The sequence below is a fragment of the Pelophylax lessonae genome (genome assembly GCF_965119305.1).
Source record: "Pelophylax lessonae genome assembly, chromosome: 4".
Taxonomy (NCBI): domain Eukaryota; kingdom Metazoa; phylum Chordata; class Amphibia; order Anura; family Ranidae; genus Pelophylax; species Pelophylax lessonae.
The window spans coordinates 385,382,314-385,407,854 of NC_138771.1; the positions used below are offsets into that span (position 1 = coordinate 385,382,314).

The 25,541-nt window shown below is 45.1% G+C and overlaps 1 protein-coding gene across 2 annotated transcripts in view; it reads right to left on the reverse strand.

The window, feature by feature from the left end:
• The window catches only part of SLC23A1 (solute carrier family 23 member 1), a 580,604-nt gene that overhangs the window by 521,694 nt on the left and 33,369 nt on the right, over nt 1-25,541 (reverse strand). The window contains exon 3 of one of the 2 annotated variants that reach the window (XM_082255677.1): nt 18,457-18,545. The exons of the other annotated variant lie outside the window; for it this stretch is intronic. Coding sequence (XP_082111803.1) covers nt 18,457-18,545 — 89 coding nt within the window. The remainder of the gene's footprint in view (nt 1-18,456; nt 18,546-25,541) is intronic. 2 annotated transcript variants of the gene reach the window in all.

Here is a 25,541-nt window from a genome sequence, read left to right on the forward strand (position 1 = left end):
GGATGGGTGTGCCCCGTCTGCAGAGGATGCACCATGTCTGTGACCACCACTTTTCCCTGTGGACACAAAGGCTGCTTGCCCTTTGCTGTGGCCTGTGAGTGTCTGCCTCTCCTGGTCGGCCTTTCGGACATGATGTGGATTTTGGGGGGGTTTTTATTACTGGTTGATCAATATATAATCTATATATAATGCACTGCTGATATGTACTGAACTGACCGATAGATACTGAATGGCCTGATATATACTCAAGTGGCCTATATATCTTTATAGATATAAATTTATGGTCTATACTGAAAGGAACCAAAAGATAATGAATTGCCTGATATATACTCAAGTGGCCTATATATATCTATAGAGATATCAATGTAGGGTCTATACAGAACCGACCAATAGATACTCAATGGCCTAATATTTACTCAAGTGGCCTATATATATTAGATATCAATGTATGGTCTATAATGAACTGACCGATAGATACTCAATTGCCTGATATATGTAAAGATATCAATATATGCACTATACTGAACTGACTGATATATACTCTACTCAATGGCCTAATATATACTCAATTGACATATATATATATTTATATAGATATCAATGTATGCTCTATACTGAACTGACCGATAGATACTCAATGACCTAATATATAATCAATTGTCCTATATATTATATATATATATATATATATATATATATATATAGATATTAATGTATGGTATATGGTCTATGGTTTATACTGCACTGCTGAATATACTTCATTATCTGATCTCTTAAATTGTAAAAAGCACAAATCTCTCTCCCTGCCTAACGGACTGCTACTAGCAATGTCTTCTTAACCACTTGCCTCTGTGCACTTAAACGCCCTTCCCATCCAGGCCAATTTTCAGCTTTCAGCGCTGTCACACTTTGAATGACAATTGCGCGGTCATGCTACACTGTATCTATATGAAATTTTTATCATTTTTTTCACACAAATAGAGCTTTCTTTTGGTGGTATTTAATCACCTCTGGGTTTTTTATTTTTTACAAAAAAAAAGAAAAAAGACAGAAAATTTTGAAAAAAAAAAAAAAGTTTTTCTTATTTTCTGCGAGTAAATTTTGAAAATAAATTTTTCTCCTTCACTGATGTGCGCTGATGAGGCGGCACTGATGGGCACTGATAGGCTGCACTGATGGGCACTGATGAGGTGGCACTTATGGGCACTGATGAGGTGGTACTAATATGCCGCACTGATGAGCACTGATAGGCGGCACTGATGAGCACTGATAGGCGGCACTGCTGGGCACTGAGAGGTGGCACTGCTGGGCACTGAGAGGTGGCACTGCTGGGCACTGAGAGGCGGCACTGACGGGCACTGATAGGCGGCACTGATGGGCACTGGCGGATGGCACTGGACACTGACGGGTGGCACTGATGAGCGGCACTGATGGGCAGCACCATCAGTGCCCACACTCAGTGCCCATAGTGCTGCCAGTCAGTGCTCATCAGTGCTTAGATGAGCAGGCACTGATGGGCACTGACTAGCAGCACTATGGGCACTGATTGTGGGCATTGATGGGGGGCACTGATGGCGGGCACTGTGGGCACTGATGGGGGGCACTGTGTGTGTGTTTTTACCTCTAGTAATCAGGGCACTGGTGATCAGTGCCCTGATTACATTCTCCTGTGTCCCCGGCGCTGTGAGGCTCCCCCTCCTTCCTCACACTGCAGGCTCCGTGTGAGGAAGGAGCGCCGGCGATGAGAGATGATCTCATATGTTTACATATGAGATCATCGCTCATTGGACGGCCCGATCACGTGGTGAATGGCCGCTGTGATCGGCCATTCACCACGATCTGTGATCACAGATCACAGATTTCCCCCGCAGCGCGCTCGCGGGAGCGCGCGGGGGGCGTGTTACTGGAAGGCCGTTTAAAAACGGCCTCCCGAAAATTCGAGTCCACGCTGCAGCCGTATATAGGCTGTAGCGCGGATGGGTCACACAGTCACACTACACATGGCTGCTGTGTGAGCGACCTTCATATAGTGTGGGGCGTGTACTTAGCCCCTGAGCCATGATTGGCTAAAGGCAGCCTGCCTTTGTCCAATCATGGCAGAGATGATTTGATTGGCCAAAGCATGGAGGTCAGGGTGCATGTTTTGGCCAATCACATAATGCACATGTGATTGGCCAGTGCATTATGATTGTGGGCACTCGAATTATGATTGTGGGCACTCGAATTTCCCGAATGAGCGAACAGCCAATGTTCGAGTCGAACTTACGTTCGACTCAAACTCGAAGCTCATCCCTACTCTAGGGAGGTACTTAATATTCAGGATATGGGGCAACAAGGGAGGAGTACCCAGGCCCAGATCTATGCGAGAGGGAGACGTGAGATTTAGAAAAACATGAAAATGGGTGTGCCTAACATGCCAGAAGTCAATCCAACCCGCTTCTTGTAAAAATGTACCCCTAGCTAGATTCCCTGTCTTGAGAATAAGTTGTTTATCCAACAAGGGGTAAAGGTAACAGTTATAATCCCCCGTCAGTAGGAGGGGAAAATCGGGTTTATGCAACAGGTACACAAATAGGATTTGAAGAACTTCCTTGGAGAAAGGGGGGGGGGGGATTATAAATCACGGCAATTACACAGCGATACATATACAGTTGACTGTGCAAAAAATATACACTGATCAACCATAACATTATGACTAGTGTTGAGCGAACACGGACTGTATTATTCGTGTTCGTACCGAATAATTGGATTTTTGTTACCCGAACACAGACCCGAAAACTTTACTGTATGTTCGGGTAAAAATCCGTGTTCGGTCATTTTATTTCCGGGTTTGTATGTATTGGCGCACTTTTCATGGTGGGCTTTCAACAGCCAATCAACAAGCGTTTAACTGGTGTGCCTTAAGCCATCCCAGCCATGCCTACATATGTATTAGTAGCTGTGATTGGCCATCTGAAGCATGTGACCAAGTCTTTATAAGTTCGAGACCAAGCGCTGCTGCGTCATTCTGCTGTAGTACAGGGACAGAGCACACATCATACGTGCTGGCTGCTGATTAGGGACAGACAGGCAAAAATCATATTGTGTCCGAAAAGAATTGAGGGACAGGTCGGAGTGCTGCAGGCAGGGCGAGATATTAGGGCATTTTTGGGAGAGGCTGGAGATAGGCAGGGTCAGTGTTCTACAATCGATTTTACTGTGTGGAGGGGGGTTTGCAGTGCCGGCAGTGACCGATCTTATCAATCCTTTTAGGGAGAGGCTGGAGATAGGCAGGGTCAGTGTTCTACAATCGATTTTGCTGTGTGTGGGGGGGGGGGGGGTTTGCAGTGCCGGCAGTGACCGATCTTATCTATCCTTTTAGGGAGAGGCTGGAGATAGGCAGGGTCAGTGGTCCACATCGATTTTGCTGTGTGTGGGGTGGTGTGAACACAATCTTTTTGCCCGCTGAGGAGGAGGGAGAAAAAAGTATTTTTTATCAGTCAGTTGTGTGCAGCGTTTTCCCTTCAGTGCTGCTGTGCTGACTGTGATAATACACTGCTGTGTTCACATGTGCTATTATTGAGTGATTTCAAAAGTTATACAGTTTTTTCTATTCCACTATTCAATATACACCCTTGGGTTAAAAAAATTAAATTGTGGCATAGTCTGTACTAATCTAGTTAAAAATTACAAACTTAAAAGGGGAATTTTCTTTTTTGTTTTTCCCTCCATAGCCTGCAGCAGAGCTGACTGATAAAAGACACTGCTGTTCACATGTGCTTTTGATAAATCACCAATTTTATATCATATTTTCTATTCTGCTATTCAATCTACACCCTTGGGGTAAAAACAATTAAATTGCGGGATAGTCTGTATCGGTACGTGTGAGATAAGCCTTTCCAATTTTTGGGGCGCATCTCATACTGCCGAGGATTGCACGGTGCTTCAGTGTGCCTCCTGCCTGTTCCGAACTCCTCCTACTCCTCATCCTGCCTTTTGGGGTACAAAAAATAGTAATTTGGGCCTAGTCTGGGTCTCTACGTGTGAGATACATACACCTTTTGATATCATATTTTCTATTCCGCTATTTAATCTACACCTTTGGGGAAAAAACAATTAAATTGCAGGATAGTCTGTGTCGGTACGTGTGAGATACACCTTTCCAATTTTTGGGGCGCATCTCATACCGCCGAGAATTGCAGGGTGCTTCAGCGTGCCTCCTGCCTGTTCCGAACTCCTCCTACTCCTCATCCTGCCTTTGGGGGTACAAAAAATAGTAATCGGGGCCTAGTCTGGTTCTGTACGCGTGAGATACATACACCTTTTGATATCATATTTTCTATTCCGCTATTTAATCTACACCTTTAGGGTAAAAACAATTAAATTGTGGGATAGTCTGTGTCGGTACGTGTGAGATACACCTTTCCAGTTTTTGGGGTGCATCTCAAACTGCCGAGGATTGCAGTATGCTTCAGTGTGCCTCCTGCCTGTTCCGAACTCCTCCTACTCCTCATCCTGCCTTTGGGGGTACAAAAAATAGTAATCGGGGCCTAGTCTGGTTCTGTACGTGTGAGATACATACACCTTTTGATATCATATTTTCTATTCCGCTATTCAATCTACACCCTTGGGGTAAAAACAATTAAATTGTGGGATAGTCTCTATCGGTACGTGTGAGATACACCTTTCCAATTTTTGGGGCGCATCTCATACTGCCGAGGATTGCAGGGTGCTTCAGTGTGCCTCCTGCCTGTTCCGAACTCCTCCTACTCCTCATCCTGCCTTTGGGGTACAAAAAATAGTAATCGGGGCCTAGTCTGTGTTTGTACGTGTGAGATACACCGTTTTATAAAATTTTTCCTATTCCGATATTCAATATACACCCTGTTTGAGTGTAAAAAATTAAATTACGGCATAGTCTGTATCGGTACATGTGAGATACACCTTTTTAAATTTGTTTGGCGCATCTCCTTCCACCGCCGAGGATTGGAGGGCGCTTCAGTTTGCCTCCTGTTCCGAACTCCTCCTACTCCTCTTCCTCATCCTGCCTTTAGGGTACAAAAAATAGTATTTGGGGCCTAGTCTGTGTTTGTACGGGTGAGATTGTAATGTTCCGGTACCTTTGGTACCCTAAATTACACTTTCCACAAGTGTATGCGCCCTACCATTTACTTTTGGAAAGGTGCGCATACACCTTTAAGACTGGAGCTGTCATCACTCAGCGCCGGACTAGATGGCTATTTAAGGCGTCGGTTCTCACTCACATGTGTTCGTTCAAACACCCTTATCTGGATGCTAACCTTGCTTGAAGCTTCCATGCTTGCAAGCTTACTTCGCTGACGGAACCTCGCTGCGCTGATCCCTGTATCCCGCTACTGGATCATCCGCCTCTCCTGAACCACCCTTCGGCTGTATCGCTAATAGTGCTAAGTACCCCGCAGGGGAATTCTCCATAAACTTATACTAAGCTTACAATATCTAGCTCTGCATAGTAGAGACTGTTTATCACATCTGCATAAACTAGATTGCTAGCTCTTGAGACTACTGCTACTTTTCTGCACTGGGTTGATCTCTTTTGTATGTCCACCTGCTATTCTATCATCTGCTATCATACAACATTGTTAAACCTTCCTGCATCCATCTGCTACTGTCTCACCTTCAAGTGTCTATCACCTACCACCTCCACTCAACCTATCCCTCAAACCTTCATCATTGTGTTACCACATATATAAAGTCACTCTAGGAACCAGCTTGCTAATTGTGTGTATTTACTGGCTGAAATAAGACCTTCCACACATGATGAGTCATTGAGGTTGGGAATGGTATCTCAGCATATCTCTTACATGACATCTGACATGGAACTATTTCTGCAGCTGAAAATCCACACCATATAAGAAACGCAGGAGCGTTACAGAGATACACCGTTTTATAAAAATTTTCCTATTCCGCTATTCAATATACACCCTGTTTGAGTGTAAAAAATTAAATTACGGCATAGTCTGTATCGGTACATGTGAGATACACCTTTTTAAATTTGTTTGGCGCATCTCCTTCCACCGCCGAGGATTTCAGGGCGCTTCAGTTTGCCTCCTGTTCCCAACTCCTCTTACTCCTCTTCCTCATCCTGCCTTTAGGGTACAAAAAATTGTAATCGGGGCCTAGTCTGTGTTTGTACGTATGAGATACACCGTATTATACATTTTTTCCTATTCCGCTATTCAATATACACCCTTTTGGAGTGTAAAAAATTTAATTACGGCATAGTCTGTATCGGTACGTGTGAGATACACCTTTTAAATTTGTTTGGCGCATCTCCTTCCACCGCCAAGGATTGCAGGGCGCTTCAGTTTGCCTCCTGTTCCGAACTCCTCCTACTCCTCATCCTCATCCTCCCTTTAGGGTACAAAAAATTTTAATCGGGGCCTAGTCTGTGTTTGTACGTGTGAGATACACCGTTTTTTATCCTTTTTTTCTATTCCGCCATTCAATATACACCCTTTTGGGGTAAAAAAAATTAAATTGTAGCATAGTTTGCATATTTGACTGTGAGATACACCCGTGCGATACTGTTGTTGTTTTGTTCCGCTATTTAATAAACACCTTTCTAGGGCAAGATCATAAATTACAGAAATATGAGGAGACCGTCAAATAGGGGCCGTGGTGCTGCTGGTAGAGCTCCTGTTGCAAGGAGAGGACGTGGTCGATCTGTGCCAGCTACACGCACAAGTGAAACACCTTCCTCAAGTGTGCGTAGGCGACAGAACCTGCAGCAGTATTTGGTAGGGCATAATGCGCCTCTAGACGTGATGAGGCCAGAAGAAGTACAGGCGATAGTAGATTGGGTTGCTGACAGTGCCTCCAGTTCCTTCACATTGTCTCCCACCCAGTCTACTGCAGAAAGGTCAGAGTTGGCACCTGCAGCCAATGTCCAACCGTCTTTCACCTCACCCCCTTGCAAATCAGGCAAGCAGTCTGAGCCCCAAGTCATACAGCAGTCTCTTCTTCTTTTTGAGGACTCTGTCAGCAGGGTTTCCCAGGGCCATCCACCTAGCCCTGCCCCAGAAGTGGAAGAGATTGAGTGCAGCGATGCCCAACCACTTATTTCTCCAGATGAGTACATGGAAGGACCATCACAGCACGTCTCCGATGATGACGAAACGCAGGTGCCAACTGCTGCGGCATTCAGAATTGTGGAGACCGACAAGGAGGGCAGGGGTGAAGACTGGATGGAAGATGATGTGGAGGACGATGAGGTCCTCGACCCCACATGGAATGAAGGTCATGCAGGTGACCTGAGTAGTTTGGAGGAAGAGGCGGTGGTCGCACAGAGCCACCAGCACAGCAGAAGAGGGAGCAGGGTGCAGAAGCGGAGCGGCCTTTCCCTAGACACTACGCCTGCTACTGCCCAACGCAGCAAGGGAACGAGTGCACCAAAGCCAGCTCAAAGGAGTTCTCTAGCGTGGAAGTTCTTCAGAAAATGTGCTGATGACAGGACACGAGTGGTTTGCACCCTGTGCAATCAGAGCCTGAAGCGAGGCATAAACCTTCTCAACCTGAGCACAACCTGCATGATCAGGCATCTAAGTGCAAAGCACGAGCTGCAGTGGAGTAGACACCTTCAAAACCAAGAAAGGTCTCTGGCTCCTCCTGCTTCCTCTTCTGCTGCAGTCTCGGCCTCTCCATCCACATCTGTAGTGATACCGGCACCTGCCACCCCGCAAACAGACGATCTGTCAGCAACACCACCACCTGGGTCACCAACCATCTCCACAATGTCCCGTGGAAGCGTTCAGCTTTCCATCTCCCAAACACTTGAGAGGAAGAGGAAGTACCCCCCTACCCACCCACGATCCCTGGCCCTGAATGCCAGCATTTCAAAATTCTTGGCCTTTGAAATGCTGTCATTCTGTCTGGTGGAGACGCACAGTTTTAAAAACCTTATGTCGGTGGCTGTCCCACAGTACGTCGTGCCCAGCCACCACTACTTTTCCAGGCAAGCCATCCCTTCCCTGCACAACCAAGTGGGGGAAAAAATCAGGTGTGCACTGCGCAACGCCATCTGTGCCAAGGTCCACCTAACTACCGATACGTGGACCAGTAAGCACGGTCAGGGGCGTTATATCTCCCTAACGGCACACTGGGTAAATGCAGTGGCGGATGGGCCTTAGGCGGATAGCAATTTGGCGCATGTCCTTCCACCACCGAGGATTGCAGGGCGCTTCAGTTTGCCTCCTGTTCCTAACTCCTCCTACTCCGCTTCCTCATCCTCTACCGCATCTCTCCTCATCCAGTCAGCGTAACACCTTCACCACCAACTTCAGCACGGCCAGGGGTAAACGACAGCAGGCAGTTTTAAAACTTGCCTTTTTTGGGGGTAAAAACCACACACCGCGCAGAAATTGTGGAGGAGCATGGAACAGCAGACAAATGAGTGGTTGCTGCCAGCGAGCCTCAAGCCCGGCCTGGTGGTGTGCGATAACGGGTGAAATCTCATAGCAGCTCTGGGCCTAGCCGGTTTGACGCACATCCCTTGCCTGGCGCATGTGCTGAATTTGGTGGTGCAGAGGTTCCTTAAAAATTACCCCAATATGTCAGAGCTGCTGCAGAAAGTGCGGGCCGTCTGTGCGCACTTTCGGCGTTCTCACCCTGCTGCTGCTCGCCTGTCAGCGCTGCAGCGTAACTTCGGCCTTCCCGCTCACCGCCTCATATGTGACGTGCCCACAAAGTGGAACTCCACCTTGCACATGCTGGAAAGACTGTGCGAGCAGCAGCAGGCCATAGTGGAGTTTCAGCTGCAGCACGCACACGTGAGTCGCTCTGCGGAACAGCACCACTTCACCACCAATAACTGGGCCTCCATGCGAGACCTGTGTGCCTTGTTGCGCTGTTTTGAGTACTCCACCAACATGGCCAGTGCCGATGACGCCGTTGTGAGCTTAACTATCCCACTTCTATGCCTCCTTCAAAAAAAACGATTCGGGCGATGATGGAAAAGGATGTGGCACAGGATGAGGAGGAGGAGGAGGAGGAGGATGAAGAGGTAACATTTCCAAGGCTTTCAGGGCAGTCATTCGCAAAGGGGCCCCCGAGTGTGGGTTCCTGCACACACAAACGCCAGGGACACAATTGTCCAGCAGGGGCACAGTTCTGGAGGATGAGGAGGAGGAGATGGAACCATGTTCACAGCATGGTGGCACCCAGGCCAGCTCATGGCCATCACTGGTGCGTGGCTGGGGGGATACAGAGGACACAGACGATACACCTCCCACAGAGGACAGCTTTTCGTTGCCTCTGGGCAGCCTGGCACACATGAGCGATTACATGCTGCAGTGTCTCCACAACGACCGCCGAGTTGCCCACATTCTAACTTGTGCTGATTATTGGGAGGCCACGCTGCTGGATCCCTGTTACAAGGACAACGTACCGTCCTTAATTCACTCACTGGAGCGCGATCGCAAGATGCACGAGTACAAGCGCACGCTGGTAGACGCGATGCTGCTGGCATTCCCACCTGACAGCGGGGCCACAGTGGAAGCACAAGGCCAAGGCAGAGGAGGAGGAGGAAGAGGAAGAGCTCGCCAATGCAAACAGGGCACCGGCAGCAACTCAGAAGGCAGGGTTAGCATGGCTGAAATGTGGAAAAGCTTTGTCAGCACGCCACAACAAACAGCAGCACCAGCAGCTCATATGGAACGTCTTAGGAGGCAGCATTTTCACCAACATGGTGGAGCAGTATGTGTGCACACGCCTACATGTAGTGAATGACGGGTCTGCCCCCTTCAACTTCTGGGTCTCCAAATTGGGCACATGGCCTGAGCTTGAATAGGAGATGGGTGTTGGCGCTGCCTTAGGTAAATAAGAAATCGGTGTATAATGTAAACATATGAAGTGGTAATGCAATAAAGTGGCAAGTGCAAATGTTATCACAACTTATAAAGAAATTGGTGTATAATGTAAACATATGAAGTGGTAATGCAATAAAGTGGCAAGTGCAAATATTATCACAACTTATAAAGTGCACACTTCAAGTGATATTCAAATAAAGTGCTGGCATGCACGTGCAAAAAAGTCCTCAACTGTATCAAACTGTATTTCTAAGTTGAGGCCTTTGGGCTGTAATGTATTTAGCCTATATATCCAGGACGTTTCGTTTTTGGAGATTTTTATCTTTTTATTCTCCCCTCGCCAATGTGCGGATATGGAGTCAATCCCATAAAAGATAAGACCACTGGGGTCTTCATTATGTTTTTCAGCGAAATGCCTGGATAGGCTATGTTTTGGGAAACCTTTACGTATATTTTTAATGTGTTCCCTAATTCTAACGTATAGGGGCCTTGTTGTCCTGCCCACATATTGTAGCCGACATGGGCACTCTACAACGTAAGTTACATGATCTGTATGGCGAATGAACTTAGAGGTCACCCCTCTAAGTTCACCTTCTCGGTAGTGTGTTTCCCACCTGACTATCCACCTGTCTTGGCTTATACCTTTTCACGTCATACATAGCCATTGGACTCTAGAGATTTCACCATATCGGACTGCTGAACCTTTTGTTGCACACTATTGCCAATCTGGACTGTGTTTTCATACTTTTTATAACCTAGAGTTAATTGGCTTTTTACTAGCACTTATAGCACTTATACCATACTGTTTGATACAGTTGAGGACTTTTTTGCACGTGCATGCCAGCACTTTATTTGAATATCACTTGAAGTGTGCACTTTATAGGTTGTGATAATATTTGCACTTGCCACTTTATTGCATTACCACTTCATATGTTTACATTATACACCGATTTCTTTATAAGTTGTGATAACATTTGCACTTGCCACTTTATTGCATTACCACTTCATATGTTTACATTATACACCGATTTCTTATTTACCTAAGGCAGCGCCAACACCCATCTCCTATTCATATCACATTTAGTCTCTGGACTAATATTCTGGGAGGCTGCAGCCTTATAACTACCTTTTATATTTTATATATTTATATTTTCATTTATCACACACTTGTATTTTATATATTTATACGTCCACATTGTCACTTACATCTGCACTTTTTTTGCCCTTTGCACATTCAAATAGAGACTTTTGCACGGAGTTTATACCTTCTACATGGCCTGAGCTTGCCCTTTACGCCTTGGAGGTGCTGGCGTGCCCTGCAGCCAGTGTATTATCTGAACGGGTATTTAGCACGGCTGGGGGCATTATCACAGACAAGCGCAGCCGCCTGTCCAGAGACAATGTGGACAAGCTCACATTCATTAAAATGAACCAGGCATGGATCCCACGGGACTTTTCTGTACCTTGTGCAGAATAGAGATGGATACCGACCTTACCCAGCCATTGTTCTATTTTTGCTCTTTCTCACTCTTTTGGGGTGTACCCTCATTTAAAATGACTGAAAAAAAGCAGTGTTGGCTACCTCGTCCTCCTCCACCGCCGCTTCCACCTACACCGCCCATAGGTGTGCGCAGCCTATTGCATTAGGGTGTGCACCCCAAAGTTTAAATACACATGCATGTGTTTGCCTACATGTACATGGCCCCGATACATTACTCTCCCTGCTGGCAAAGTGAAACAGAAGTGTGTGGCACTTCTCTTATGGCAGAGCAGGTCCGAGGGAGATCGTTCCCATCTCCTCACTGGCAAACAGAGCGATAATGCTAATATGCCCTGGGTGATTAGGGTGTGCCCAGGCACACCCGGCACACCCTGCGCGCACGCCTATGACACCGCCACATCCACCACCACCTCAACCTCACTCCTACTCCATATGGGCCTGGTCCTTCACAGGTGAAGAACATTGTTTTATTTTTCTGTATTTTTTTTGTTGTTTTAAGTTATTTCCCTATCCACATTTGTTTGCAGAGCACTCGCCATGCTCTTAACTACGTTTTGCTGCCATTTGCAGCACTCTAGCCCTTTCCATTGGTGTTTTAGAGCCATATTAGTGCCTGAAAGTTCGGGTCCCTATTGACTTCAATGGGGTTCGGTGTCCGGGTAAAGTTCGGAAAAAGTCCGGGACACGAACCCGGGCTTTTTTTTCAAGGTCGGCCGAACCCACCGAACACGGACATCCAGGTGTCCGCTCAACTCTAATTATGACCACTGGCAGGATATCTTGTTACAATGGCATCTACGAATTGGTGGGATATATTATGCAGCAAGTGAACATTTTGTCCATGAAGTTGATGTGGTGTAAGCAGAAAAAAATTGGCATCACAGTTTGTTTGTTGTGTATGGGGCTGTCCACAGTCAAAAGCTTCTACAGTGGTCACATGAACATCAGAACTGGACTACAGAGCAATGGAAGAAGGTGGCCTGGTCTGATGAATCACATTTTCTTTTACATAATTTAGATGGTCAGGTGCGTGTGCATAGTGTACCTGGGGAAGAGATGGCACCAGGATGCGGAATAAAAAGGCAGTGTGATGCTTTGTGCAATAATCTGCTGGGAAACCTTGGGTCCTGCCATTCATGTGGATGTTACTTTGATGTTCATGCCTCAATGGGTCAGGGCTGTTTTAGCAAAAGGGGGCCATACTCAATATTAGGTGCGTGGTCATATTGTTATGGCTGATTGGTGTATATCTCCACTCACTATCTACCACCACATCCAGTTCCTGGACGATTGAGTGGTGTATCCATCCACTCACCCCTCCCAAATAGGAGTGAGTGGAGTGATAAGACCAGCAAGCATATTTGATACAAGACACATCGTCCTTGGTGAGGTGAGTCTCTTGAAAGCCATAGATACCCAAATTATATTTACGAATAAGTGAAGTAATCATGGATATTTTTAATGGGTCTCGCAGACCCCATACATTCCAAGAGACAATGGGTATGTCTGTCGTGTGGACTCAGTTAAAGTAAATACGCAGGATCTGTGGTGATGTTTCTGTAGAGGTGGAGATGGAGGTCCGGTGAAAGGTGGAGTATTCTGTGCCTGATGAAGATCTCTGTAGGTCAGGCATTTCCGGGTTAAGACCCATAAGCTTCCTAATAGTAGGCTGTCACGGGTGAACAAGAAACCATATTATAAACTTGGTAGGAGCAACCGCGCCATCAAAAACTGTTTTCAAGCTCCAGGTAGCAGTTAGAAACTAAGGCAACATAGATTGGAAGGAGCATATTCATTGCCAGCCAACTGGCATGCAAAGTAGTATGCGTCATCCCTGCAATGCACTGGAACACATTTTCTATTTGAACCAAAAACAACAAGTAGCTATATCACATTTGCATCGTTCGAGTTGACAAAGGAAAAAAGAACTGTTCCTCCCCGGCTTACCCCACAGGGGCAGATGCTGCAGTGGAATGAAGAAAATGGTGCTGCTCAGCAGTAAGGGGCAACAGCTGAAGCGCAGAAGCTTCTTAATCAGTTGGCCTTTCCTGCATCGGTTAAAATTTGCAGGTCTGCTTCATATGCATCAATCCAGTCTGATGCCACTGCTGCCGAATGAAAGAAGTGTGCCTGTCCGCCAGATGTTATGCGATGGCCGGTTATAGCATGTCGTAGGTTGCTTGGAGGTGCTGTAAGCATTTTTGAACTTGCGTGAACTTTGCTTTATTCTGTTGAACTTAAGCAGAGAAGTCTGGATAAAAGGAGATTCTGGCTCTGTTGTACTGGATGTTGCGTCATTCACAGGCCAAACGTCGGATAATCTCCCTATCACGATAGTTAGGCATGCGGTCCAGGACAGGTCTAGGGGGTTACCTGGCGGTAAGGGTCTAGTGGGCATGTGGTGAGCCTGTTTCACTGAGAAGTGAAGCGTGAATGCATCCTTGCCGAAAACGTCTGGGAGCCCGCATTCAATAAATCCTGTAGGGTTGCGACCCTTGGTTATCTCCGGGAGACCTACAATACAGATGTTGTTCCATCTCATGCAGTTTTCTAGGTATTCTGACTGCAGAGAATTCCCAACTAGCCAGTCACCTATTCTAGGAGTCACGCAGAAGTGACGGCAATTTGTCCTCCAAATCACTAATATGGCTTTCCGTGGCAGTCGTACAGTCTCTAAATTTTTTGGAGGTCCTACCTTATTAATGCAACATCTACTGATAAGCTCCCAAGCTGTGTTTTAAGCTTATCTACTAAAGCTATACATTTGTTATTGGCTTTCAGGATCTCCCATAATGTAGGTTGTTCTTGCTCTGTAGGGTTCTCTCCCTGCGTATCCTGCGCCTGGTCATCCTGCTCTGACAGCATGGCCTCAGCTCCTCTGAGGTATTCCCCCCCCCCCATTGTCCTCTAGCATGTCAGCAGCCATGTCTTTAGATTCATTTAAGTGTGCACAGGGCAGTAGTAGCTTTTGTGCATAATAAAACATGTCCCTAATGCCCTCTTTACCTTGTGCCTTGGCTCCCTTGTGCTTAGAAGCCCCAGTCTCCTTGTCCTATGGCTTGCCTGCTCCACCAAGCATCTGCTGTGCCTCAGCGCCGTGTGGAGTATCCGGGGCCGCACCATTCCTCTTCTTGGATCGGGTCATGACGGCCACTCAGCGGGTCAGCATGGTAATAGGTGGGTGCAGCAGGTTCCCGAAGGCAAGCTAGCTGCTTTGGGTGCAGATGCAGCTGGGCAGTGAGCCAGGGAGAGGATCTTGGAAAGGATTAGCCATGAGAGCTCAGAGAAGCAAGTCTTAAAATAGACAGCAATAAATAGACAGCATTCACAGTAGTTTCATCTGTCCCCATTTACATCACCCTCCCACTATAGTATCCTCTGCCCCCATAGCAGTGTTCTCTGCCCCCCTCCCTCCACAGTAGTGTCCTCTGCCCCTTCACATCACCTCCCTACTGTAGTGTCCTCTGCCCACCTTTCCCCACAGTAGTGTTCTGTACTCCCCCAACGCAGTGTCCCCTGCCCCCTCTCCCCACAGTAGTGTCCTGTACTCCCCCAACGCATTGTCCCCTGCTTCCTTCACATCACCCCCCGACTGTAGTGTCCTCTTTCCCCATAGCAGTGTTCTCTCCTGCCCTCCCCTCACAGTACTGTTTTGTAACCCCCCAACATGGTGTTGACTACACCACCCCCCCCTTTAGTGTCCTCTGCCCTCCACAGTAGTGTCCTATACCCTCAATGCTGTGTCATCTGCCCTTTTCACATCACCCCTCCCTCCACTGTAATGTCCCACACCCCCCAATGCTGTGTCCTCTGCCCCTATCTTCCCCCCCAATAGCATCTGGTACCTGCAAACACACTGTTGTCTGACCCCTACACATCAAGCCCCCCCTCCCCCCTCAGTAGTATCCTATGTCCCCATCCAACATTGTACCCCCCCCCCCATACACACAGCACTGTGTAGATAGCACTTACCTGCCAGCGTGTGTTCATCAGAGCAGAGATCAGGAGACCGCATAGTGCTGGCTGGAAGGCGGGAGCAGGAGTACATAATAGCAAGCTGGTGCTCGGTTGTTAGGACCGCCTACTAACCAATCACTGAGCAGCTCATGCCCCCACCCTTCATCCACTCTCCATTTGGCAGTTAAAAGGAGAGATGCGGAGGTTGGAGGAGGCAAAGCTGTGGTAAGGATCCACCTGTCGGCATCCCGCAGTCGATCGTGCTCAACAGCTTGTCGACCCCCGATATTCACTTATTAGGATTTATTGGGATTTACTTTTACCAAAAACATGTAGCAGAATACATTTTGACCAAAATCTGATTTTATTGGATATGTTTTATAACAGAAAAAATATATATATATTTTTTTTCAAAATGTTTGGTCTTTTTTGTTTATATAATAGAGAATAAAAAAAACCTAGTGGTGATCAAATACCACCAAAAGCTCTATTTGTGTGAAAACAAATTATATAAATTGAATTTGTGTACAGTGTTTCATGACCGAGCAATTGCCAGTTAAAGTAGCACTAGTGACCCTTAAGAAGGTTGTATATTTTGCAGACAGTGACTAATGTTTATAGGCAGCAGATAGGTAATCTATAAAGTTTTTACTTCTGCTACTTCATTGTTTGAATGTGAAACAACTGACATGCAGTGCACACCTGTAGGTGGGGTGCAGCGTATGGGGCATCAATAACACACACAGTTCAAGTGCGATGTAAAGAACTTGTACTGAAGTAATGCAAAGACAGTTCACAATAAACCCAGTGGGAAGACAGCCCAACCAGGAACACTCATGGGTCCGAAACAGCATTTAGAGAGCAGGTTTGAGCAGAATTGACAGCGCCTGTTAGGAGGGGCAGAATGCGGCCTGGCTGCCTCATGCTCAAGTGGGAAGAGGTCCAGAGAAGTTGCAAACCCTATGCTTTCCCTCCTCTTCTGGAACCTTTCCCTGACGCTAGTTCTGTTCCTAACAGATGGGGTACCTGTCCCTACTCTACCCACTTGCAACTGCACACCAAGCCTGGGAGCCAGGGCCTTAAATAGGCTCTGCCTGACCCAAGATGGCTTCTAGAGTCACATGGGGAGGCAGCATCCAATCGGATATCTTCACCAGTGACTCAAGAAACTATAGAGGAACTATGCTCCTCTTGACTTCCTTCTTCAGCTAAAATGCTGCTGCGGACAAGCACCACCTGCAGAGGAGAAAGTGGACTTCACCTGCCTATACACGGTTCTGTCCCACAGGCCTCACAGATTTGCAGAACTCATTTCTAGTAAGTTTTTTTTTTATAGTTTTTGCTGTGCTTCTGAAGTTCTGAGTTGGTTTTATGGTGCACTTGGGCTTGACTCTCTGTTCAGCAATATCTGTAGAATTGGATCCCAATAAAAAAAAAAAAAAAAAAAAAGGAGTTAAAAGCAGATCTGAACTAAGATATTGGTCCCTCCATATAACACTGGCCAGTGAACTTTACACAGTCGCTGCTGGCACTGGGACCCTTAGAATTTGGAGAACTCTCTCTCCATTTGTAATCCAAAAGCAGACTTTCTGCCCTTCACACTACCTGAGCAAATAAAGCATAAACTTGGTTGGCCAACATACCTCACACCACTCTGGAGTCCTGCTTGGTTTTTCAAAGCCCAGTGAGGAATTCTGCCTCATGCCCTGAATAGGGCTAAGATTGTCTCCCCTCCTAAAGTCCCAGTTGGAAGTCTCTCTCTATTTCTTATGGGGGGGGGGGTCTAGGACAGCTTAATACGAAAACCACTGGTCTCTCATACAACAGTGGGGAACAGTAGCTAAGGAAAAACTGGTCTCTGTCACACACACCATCTATGATGCTCTCAAACATGGGGGCCTCTATACCTGTTGGGTGTCCGCAGTATGGGTGAAGTCAGAGGCGTAACTAGAACCTTCAGAGCCCCGATGCAAGAAACCATGAAGGGCCTCCTTTATTTTAGTTTTTTTAAGAGCCCTGTTGGGGGGCTTTGGTGAGATATCAGGGTCTAAACAGACCTGTGATGTTTCATCTTTAAGACACAGCCCTCAAGCTCCATCTCTGCAGCACAGAATTAATGGAAAGGGAGAGTTCTGTACAGAGTTTCCCGTTCATTTACACAGTTTACGTTCAGTTATGAATGAACACAGGAGTGATCTGTACCGATTCAGAAAAGGAAGGGACCAGTAAATTACATTCCTTTGCCCTTCCCCCTCTCCCCATCCTGAACGCATCCCCCTGCAGCAGCAGGGGAGTAGCCAGCAGGCCTGCAGGGGGACCCCACATGGCTGGGGGCAGCAGGAAAAGAGGGTTGGCATATAGAGGAACTGATGCCCTCCATCTTCCTCCTGCAGCCGCTGAATACCTGTGGGAGGGAATGGAGGAGAAGCATGCTTTCAGCGGCTGCAGGAGGAAGATGGGAGGGCATAGATTCTTAAATATGCCATCCCTGCCACCCCTCCTATCCAGGTGTACAGGGGAGCTGCACTGGCCCCCTGGAACATTTGTGACCCCTGTAGTTATGGCTCTGGGTGAAGCACTTACAAGTAGCAATGGCGCAGCTCTCCCCCAGGGGCAGTCATGTGGTCCTGGACAGTGTAGTTTCTTTCCCATCCCTCCAGCTGCATGTCATTTCCAGGCTTACTGTTGTCCCCAGCTAGAAATCCCCCTGCTCTTCCTCCTGAGGTTAATTGAAGTATTCATGTTTGGTTGCTAGGAGCAGGGTCAATGTCTTCCCTCTGCTTGGTCTTCAGAAACATTCACACTATTTCCATGCTTAAGAAAAACAAACTGTGCTAAATGAGCCTTATTTTTCCCTATGCAGTTTGTTATCTCTCCCTACAGCTCCAAATAATAACACCAAAAAGAGAAGGCAGTAAAGGGGGTGATTGTCCAAAGAGCTAAAAGTTGAAAGTACAGTAAACAGTTTCTTATTTCACCCTATTCTTGCCTTATGTTGTTTGTCAGCTTCCTCCTACAGTCATTATTAATACTGTACATTGACACTATGGATGCTCTGTGCTCCCTCCCCCCTCTATAGTAATGGTGGTAGTAGGGGGTCTTATTAAAAAAAAAAAAAAACCAAAAAGAAAAAGCATGAATATTTTTTGGTTCTGAATCCTACAGTTTATTTACCATCAGAGGGACATTTCCATTTATCCAGAGAAAGAATGGCTCTAGCAGGGACCAAAAATGCAAATGCACTTGCTTGAAAGAGAGGTAATCTGAAATATAAACAGTGATGGGATATTGCATTAGATGCTTATAAAAGTAACTGCAATATTATACATGTTCAAAATATTATGCATGCAAGCTTGCACAGGACATATTGATGCCCCCTTTTCTGTATAATGACAAGATCATTTGAAAAGATGACTGCACATATATGGGTCACACCGTTTTTAGGGGATACCTAATATTTAATATTGATTTGGGGGCGGGGGGCTATTTCTTATAATACACCCAAGCCATAACAGGGCAATTTGAAATTATTCTATATTTTTATAGGGAAGTTTGGTATAGGTAAACAATGTTTACCACCTAACGTTGATATTCAAAAAGAAAGAGAGAAAGAGATGCTAGCTTGAATAATGCTTAGTCACCTACCGGTAGGTACCTTGAGGTGCATGAGCATACCTGCAGCACCTTTCATTCCCACTTTTCCTAAAAGGCAAAAGCTCCCACACGTAATGGTGGAGGTGGAGGTGCCGTAGATATGTGCAGGCACCTCTAGGTACCTGCTAACAGATTTCTATCTTTTACTAAGTAACAGTCTCATTATAGTGACCCTTTCAGGATAAAATATGAGAAAGACTGTAAGATGGGTTAAAAATCCAGTCTCCACTCAGATCAAGAGTTAAGGACACTGCAGCTATGCAAAATGTCTGGGTGCGTCTGTTCTCCATTCCTCCCTCTGGCTGCTACCCTAATACAAGACACAGTAGTGACAAAGCAGCAGGTGGAAGGGACCACAGCAAAGACAAGAAAGAGCACAGACTGGAACCATAATTTGCCAGATAGATCTCTTTTGTTTTAGTGTGCCTCTATCTCAATTTTTGACCATGCTTTAAATAACATTAGTTACGTCTGGAGGGAAAGAGAATCAACCTTCATATAGGGAAAAGCTTCTTCACAGTAAAAGATGTGAAAATGAAGAGCTTTGGGATAGACTACCTCAAGAACTAGGCCTGGCCAGCTAAATAGATTGTTTTAAAAAGGAGCAGAATTACAACAAAGAAATATAGTAATGGGGATCTGATTTGAGTCGCAAAATGGTATTTCTTACAATTAAAAATGATCAAAACTTTATTCCACAATGTTAAAATACCACCTGTGTGGTGATTACAATTCACAAAACGTATGATTGCAGGGGTCATTGCTCCGGACAGTTGTCATGTAAAAAGCATAGGAGCCAGTCGATATTAAAGGTCAACGCGTTTCGCGGTATTCCCTGCTTCCTCAGGATCAAATGACCCCATAATCATAAGACAGATATCCGGAAGCTACAAATACAAAAACATAAATTTAAGTACATTTGCCATGAACTATAGAAAATATGTATGGTTGTATGGTTTGCTCAGATGCTCCCTCTGGCTGGATTGTTTGCAGCCATGGGATGGATTGCCACATAACAGCTTGAAACATATATGGATATATTTCTTGGTCTTTATTTTCATATTTGTTTTTATTGATCCCAATGCTATACTTTGTTCTAATATATATCTTATCCATAACTTGAAAGATTGATTATATAGTGGGTATATAAAAGGATCACCTTCCCATTAAAATAATCACATTTTGTTGGCATGCAGCCTTAAATGAAGACAGGCACATTTTTTGTTTTATTTTCAAGTGCTTCAGGCCCCGCTGCAGAGAAGTCCCCCATAACAGGATAATAACACCTCCATGCTTTACTGTAGGAATGGGGTTATTTGGATGGTGAGCTGTATTTGATTTCCACATATTGTTTGGTGTTGAGGCCAAATAAATAAATTTTAGTCTCATCTGACCACCTTAAACGCACCATGAAGATTCTGAGGCCACATGGAAAAGGGGGTTATGGTCAGATGAGATTAAAATTGAATTACTGAAAATTTATGAAAATCTGCTGCCCTCTGCCAGAAGGTTGTCAATGGGAAAGAGTTTTACCTTCCAGCATGACAATGACACAAAGCACACAGCACAAATGACCACATAGTGGTTGAAGGAGAAAAAGGGGAATGTCCTTGCATGGCTTAGTCAGAGTCGGGCTTAAACCCCATTGAAAATTGTGAAATGACTTGAAGACTGCAGTCCACATATGGTCACCATCAAATTTAACTGAACTTGATTAGTTCTGCAAAGAAGTGTGGGCAAATATTGCAAAGTTAGTAGAGAAATATCCCAACAGACTAAAGGCTATTAAAGCACAACGTGGTCCAAAATATACTGACAAATGGGGGGTGATCTTTTTCCAACTCAGTGATCCTATTTTTATTTTTATTTTTTTCTGACATGTTGGTGTTATATCTTTCACTTGGATGTTATAAGCTGCACTAGTAAATACAGCTGGATAAAACAAAAACGGTGTCTGTCTTCATTTCAGGCTGCAAAGCAACAAAATGTGATTATTATAAAGGGGGTGGTTCTTCTCTATACCCACTGTATACTAACCTTTGGCCTACGTTTTAATTGTTTTTGAATTATATTATTATATCTCTTTTTGCTATTCAATACACAGCTAATTATTCCATTAACTACAGGGTCTCCTTGTCTGTTCCTTGACATTTTTGGTCTGTCTCTTCCCCACGGGCCGGCGGTGGCTTAGGTGCTGGTGGGTCCTCCAGAGGTCCCCTTGTTAGAAGTTTTTTTTTTTTTTTTTTTCAAAAATATGGCCAAAAAACATTAATGTACATCTATATTTATATCTAATATAATAATACATCATTTTTTTCTTTAGTCTGTTTTTTCTTTGGTCTGCTTTGCCCCTTCCCAAGATGGATAGAAGACAATTGTATACATTTTCAGTATTCTTGATTCGCATATTTAATAATAGTTAATAGGAATTGTACTTAAATTATGTTTTTATACTTGTAGCTTTCTGGCATCTTTTTTATCTGCTGGGGTCATTTGGCCCTGAGGAAGTGAGGAATTCCACAAAACGCGCCAAGCTTGACATCGATCGGTTCCTTTGTTTTTACATGACAACTGTATGATACAATGACCCCTTCAATTATAAGTTTTGTAAATCCTTTTTAAGTGATCACCACATAGGTATATTTAACATGGTGTAATAAAGTTTTGACAATTTTTAATTATGTGGTTTACCATTTTGCGGCTCAATTCAGATCCCCATTACTAGAATTGGTTGTAATACAATACAAAGGGATGGCGCCCCTAATGGTAAATAACTGGAGATATATAGGTGGTATGGCGCTCATAGATAATGCAGAGGAATATACAATAACAATACAGTAAGGAGTGGTATGTCTTAAATGAATGGCCAGGACAATATTCAGCGTGTTGTTAGGGGCTGTACTGACAATTAGCACAAGGTGGGGATTATAAGTCCATTGTGCAAGTCTCTGAGGATAAAAGGGAAATAAATGGCCTGGAATCCAATAAAGGATAAGCAGATACGGGGTGGATCCAAGGATGGATGGGTCACAAGGCACTCAGGGCTGCTGTCCGGGAGAGTGAAGTCGACTCTGAGCAGTAGATAAAAAGAAGAGGGAAGCGCCTCTTGAGTGTGGTAAAAAGCACAATTTATTACAAGACAATGTAGTAACTTACATATAAGTAAGCTGGTAAGTGCATGGCTCTCCGAGGGCGGCTGCTGGAGATTGCATCCAAGTATCCAGGTGTCCAGGCGTAGGCTTAATGTCCAGGAACTGATGGAGACTTAGCTCAATTGTTCCGGAAGTGCCGTGCAGCGGTGGAGACTTGTGCGGCGGCCGGGAGTCAGCGGAGGCGCCTGACGTCACAGGTAGGTGTGGGCAGTCTGGGCTTCACAACTAGTTTCAGAGCATGCGCGAGAGTCCTGTCCTGGACCTGCGCTCTCCTTTTTCAAGTGTAACACTTGAAAAAGGAGAGCGCAGGTCCAGGACAGGACTCTCGCGCATGCTCTGAAACTAGTTGTGAAGCCCAGACTGCCCACACCTACCTGTGACGTCAGACGCCTCCGCTGACTCCCGGCCGCCGCACAAGTCTCCACCGCTGCACGGCACTTCCGGAACAATTGAGCTAAGTCTCCACCAGTTCCTGGACATTAAGCCTACGCCTGGACACCTGGATACTTGGATGCAATCTCCAGCAGCCGCCCTCGGAGAGCCATGCACTTACCAGCTTACTTATATGTAAGTTACTACATTGTCTTGTAATAAATTGTGCTTTTTAACCACACTCAAGAGGCGCTTCCCTCTTCTTTTTATCTAATGGTAAATAACTAATCTGGTATTTCTCTCTAAGTTTAAAAAGGAACTGGAAGCATTCGTAATGCAAAACTATAACTGGAACGTTTATAGGTAATAACACTATGGGTAGTTGATCCAGGGAATATCTGATTGCATACTGGGGGGTCAAGAAGTATTTTTTTTCCCCCACCATAGCAAATTGAATATTTTTTTTCTTCCTCTGGATCAATTGTAGGTATATGGAGTTTTTTTTATTATTTTTTTTATTTTATTTGTTTGAACTGGATGGACTTGTATCTTTTTTCAGCCTGACTAACTTTGTAACTATGCAGGTTAACAGTTACATAGATTAGACAGTTTAATCTGTCTCAATTGTTTATACTGACATACTTAACAAGACACAGACATTAAGGCTAGGTTCACAATAGTGCAGTGTGATTTTGATGATAATTTTAAATGTGATTTTTAGTAGAGCTGCACTGCATCTTTGATACATTTTTAATGTGCGTTTACTACTGCGTTTGAGCTGACCAAAAGTGCAGGCCGAACATCGCCTGTTTGTCCGTTCAGCGAACATCCTAATTTGTGGGTTGCTTGGCAGGCTGTTGACCCTGTAGCCTGGCAGGCCAGGAAAGAGGGATGAGCAAGCAAACCCCCCTCCTGAACCATACCAGACTCTGCTCCCCCCTCCCTGTTATGGGGACAAGGGCCACTTCCCTTATCCTTATCCCTTATTCTCTTATCAGAATCTAAAAGCCCCTTTTAAGTAGAGGGCCCCCAGAAATTGCCCCCCCCATGTGGATGAGTATGGGGTGCATTGCATCCCCTACCCATTCACCAAAAAAGTGTAAAAAAAATAAAAACACAGACACAGTTATTGACAATTTCATATTATAAAAAAATAACATGGCACCCGATGTAGATCCATTATCAATCACCACGCTGCCACCACTACCGGACCAGAAAAAAGAAAAACAAAAAAGCTACGCACACGACGAAGTCTTGCCACCCACTGCAGGCTCCACAGTTTGACAACTCTTATATAGGTAAGGGGTGGGGCCACCTGGCGATGTCACCTGGTGGAACTGCCCCCTTGTGATGTCATCGACCCAACAAGCACCGGTCAGTGATGTCACATGGGGGCAGTGCAATGGAGATGGCCGTGACTGCCTGTTGCGCAAATGGTGGTGGATTGTGAGCAAGGGAACTGCTCTGAATGAGGATGGAGGAATGGTCAGACAAAGAGGCAGAGGGAATTTTTGCTTTGATCAGTGAGGGAAGGAATTGTGGGTGAAAAAAATGGTCTAAGTGTGAAAAACCATCGTAGGGTGCAGAGTAAAACATGTAATCTTTAGTTAAAGGGTGTTCATTTTTTCAAAGCATCTCCAAGATGGTGTTTAGAGAGCAGGTTGACCAGCTTATCTATTTGAGTTTGGAAAACATCTGTTTTGGAATGGGGTTCGGTAATTTTAGATTTATCTACTTTGAGGCCAAGGACCACGTTAGTGTCACCCATGAGGAAAATAATACATTGTTTGTGTGTAGATATGAGACCTTAAAGGTGGGGGAAAAATGTTAACGGGAATGAGGGGCATAATAGTTATGGTTATCGCTGTGTCAAGATGTGAACCCTGGAGTAAGATATATCTACCTCTGGGATGCAGGATTTCTAATTTGCATGTGTTGTCATGGAAAGCTACTAACACTCCTCATTTCGTCTCTGCAGAATAAGCCTGAAAAACTTGCAGGAAGTATTTGGGGCTAGAGGACACAGAGAGTCTGCTATCCTTTAAATACACCATGTTAGGATGAAGAGAATTAATTTAAAGCTGTTCATTTGTGGTGAGAATAAAATCCCTAACATTATGAAAGATAAAAAAATAAAAAATTAGGAGGGAGCCATTAAGGGAGTTTGAGAAATGGCCAATCTGGTAGGTCACTGGTGTGAGATAAGGTAGTGAATAACAGCGTGGAACCGGGGTCCTCTGTGGCAGCCATGGGTGAGGACAGAAGGGAACAGGGATAGAGAAAGGAATGAGAGAGAGGAAGGGGATAGAAAATAATAGAAAATGAGGTAAAAGAGATCACAATGTTTGAGATGGTACTGCAAAAGAAGAAACACATCCAGGCATCACCATAATTTGGGGTCATCAGTGATGTGCAGAGGCAAGGTATGTATAGAAGAGTGAGCCAGTAGTGAGTACAATTATAGCACGAGAGGAGAATCAATTGTAAGGACTGAAGGTGAGCACTAAGCAGTTGGCATGGAAAGTATCAAGTAGAACCAGAAACATAATATACGTTTCGAGGAGGGCACAAGGGCCAGTCCACAAGTGCCAGGTGGATGCGCCAAGTGTCGACACTGAAACAAAAAATGCACTTAAACTTTGTTCAAACAATCAAAAGATGCATGAAAACAAAACCATATCCCTGGGAGAGGTGGGACCCCCCACCTTTAGGTATATCAAAGGAAGTTATTAATGAGTTAAAAAAATGGAAGGCGGAGTTTGAGGGGGGAAGGAAAAAGGAGTGGAGGAGAAAAATAGACTATAATAGGGTATGTCTCAGTAAAAAGTGATTGTCACTTTACTCAAAGAGGAAGGGGATGGAGGTTAAGAGTCAAATCCAATAAAGGGGTGTGATGAAGATCAGGGTTATCAGCGGTAGAGTTCCTAGGGGTCTAATAGGGTTCAAAAATCCAGAGGTTCTGTTCACTGTCCAGAGTAAGGGCCAAAACAAAGTAAAAAGCCCGGCACAAAAAGCATGTGAGACTAGTCGGGGACAGCATTGAAGTACGGGAAGTTAAAAGATTTGACCAAATGTAAGGTA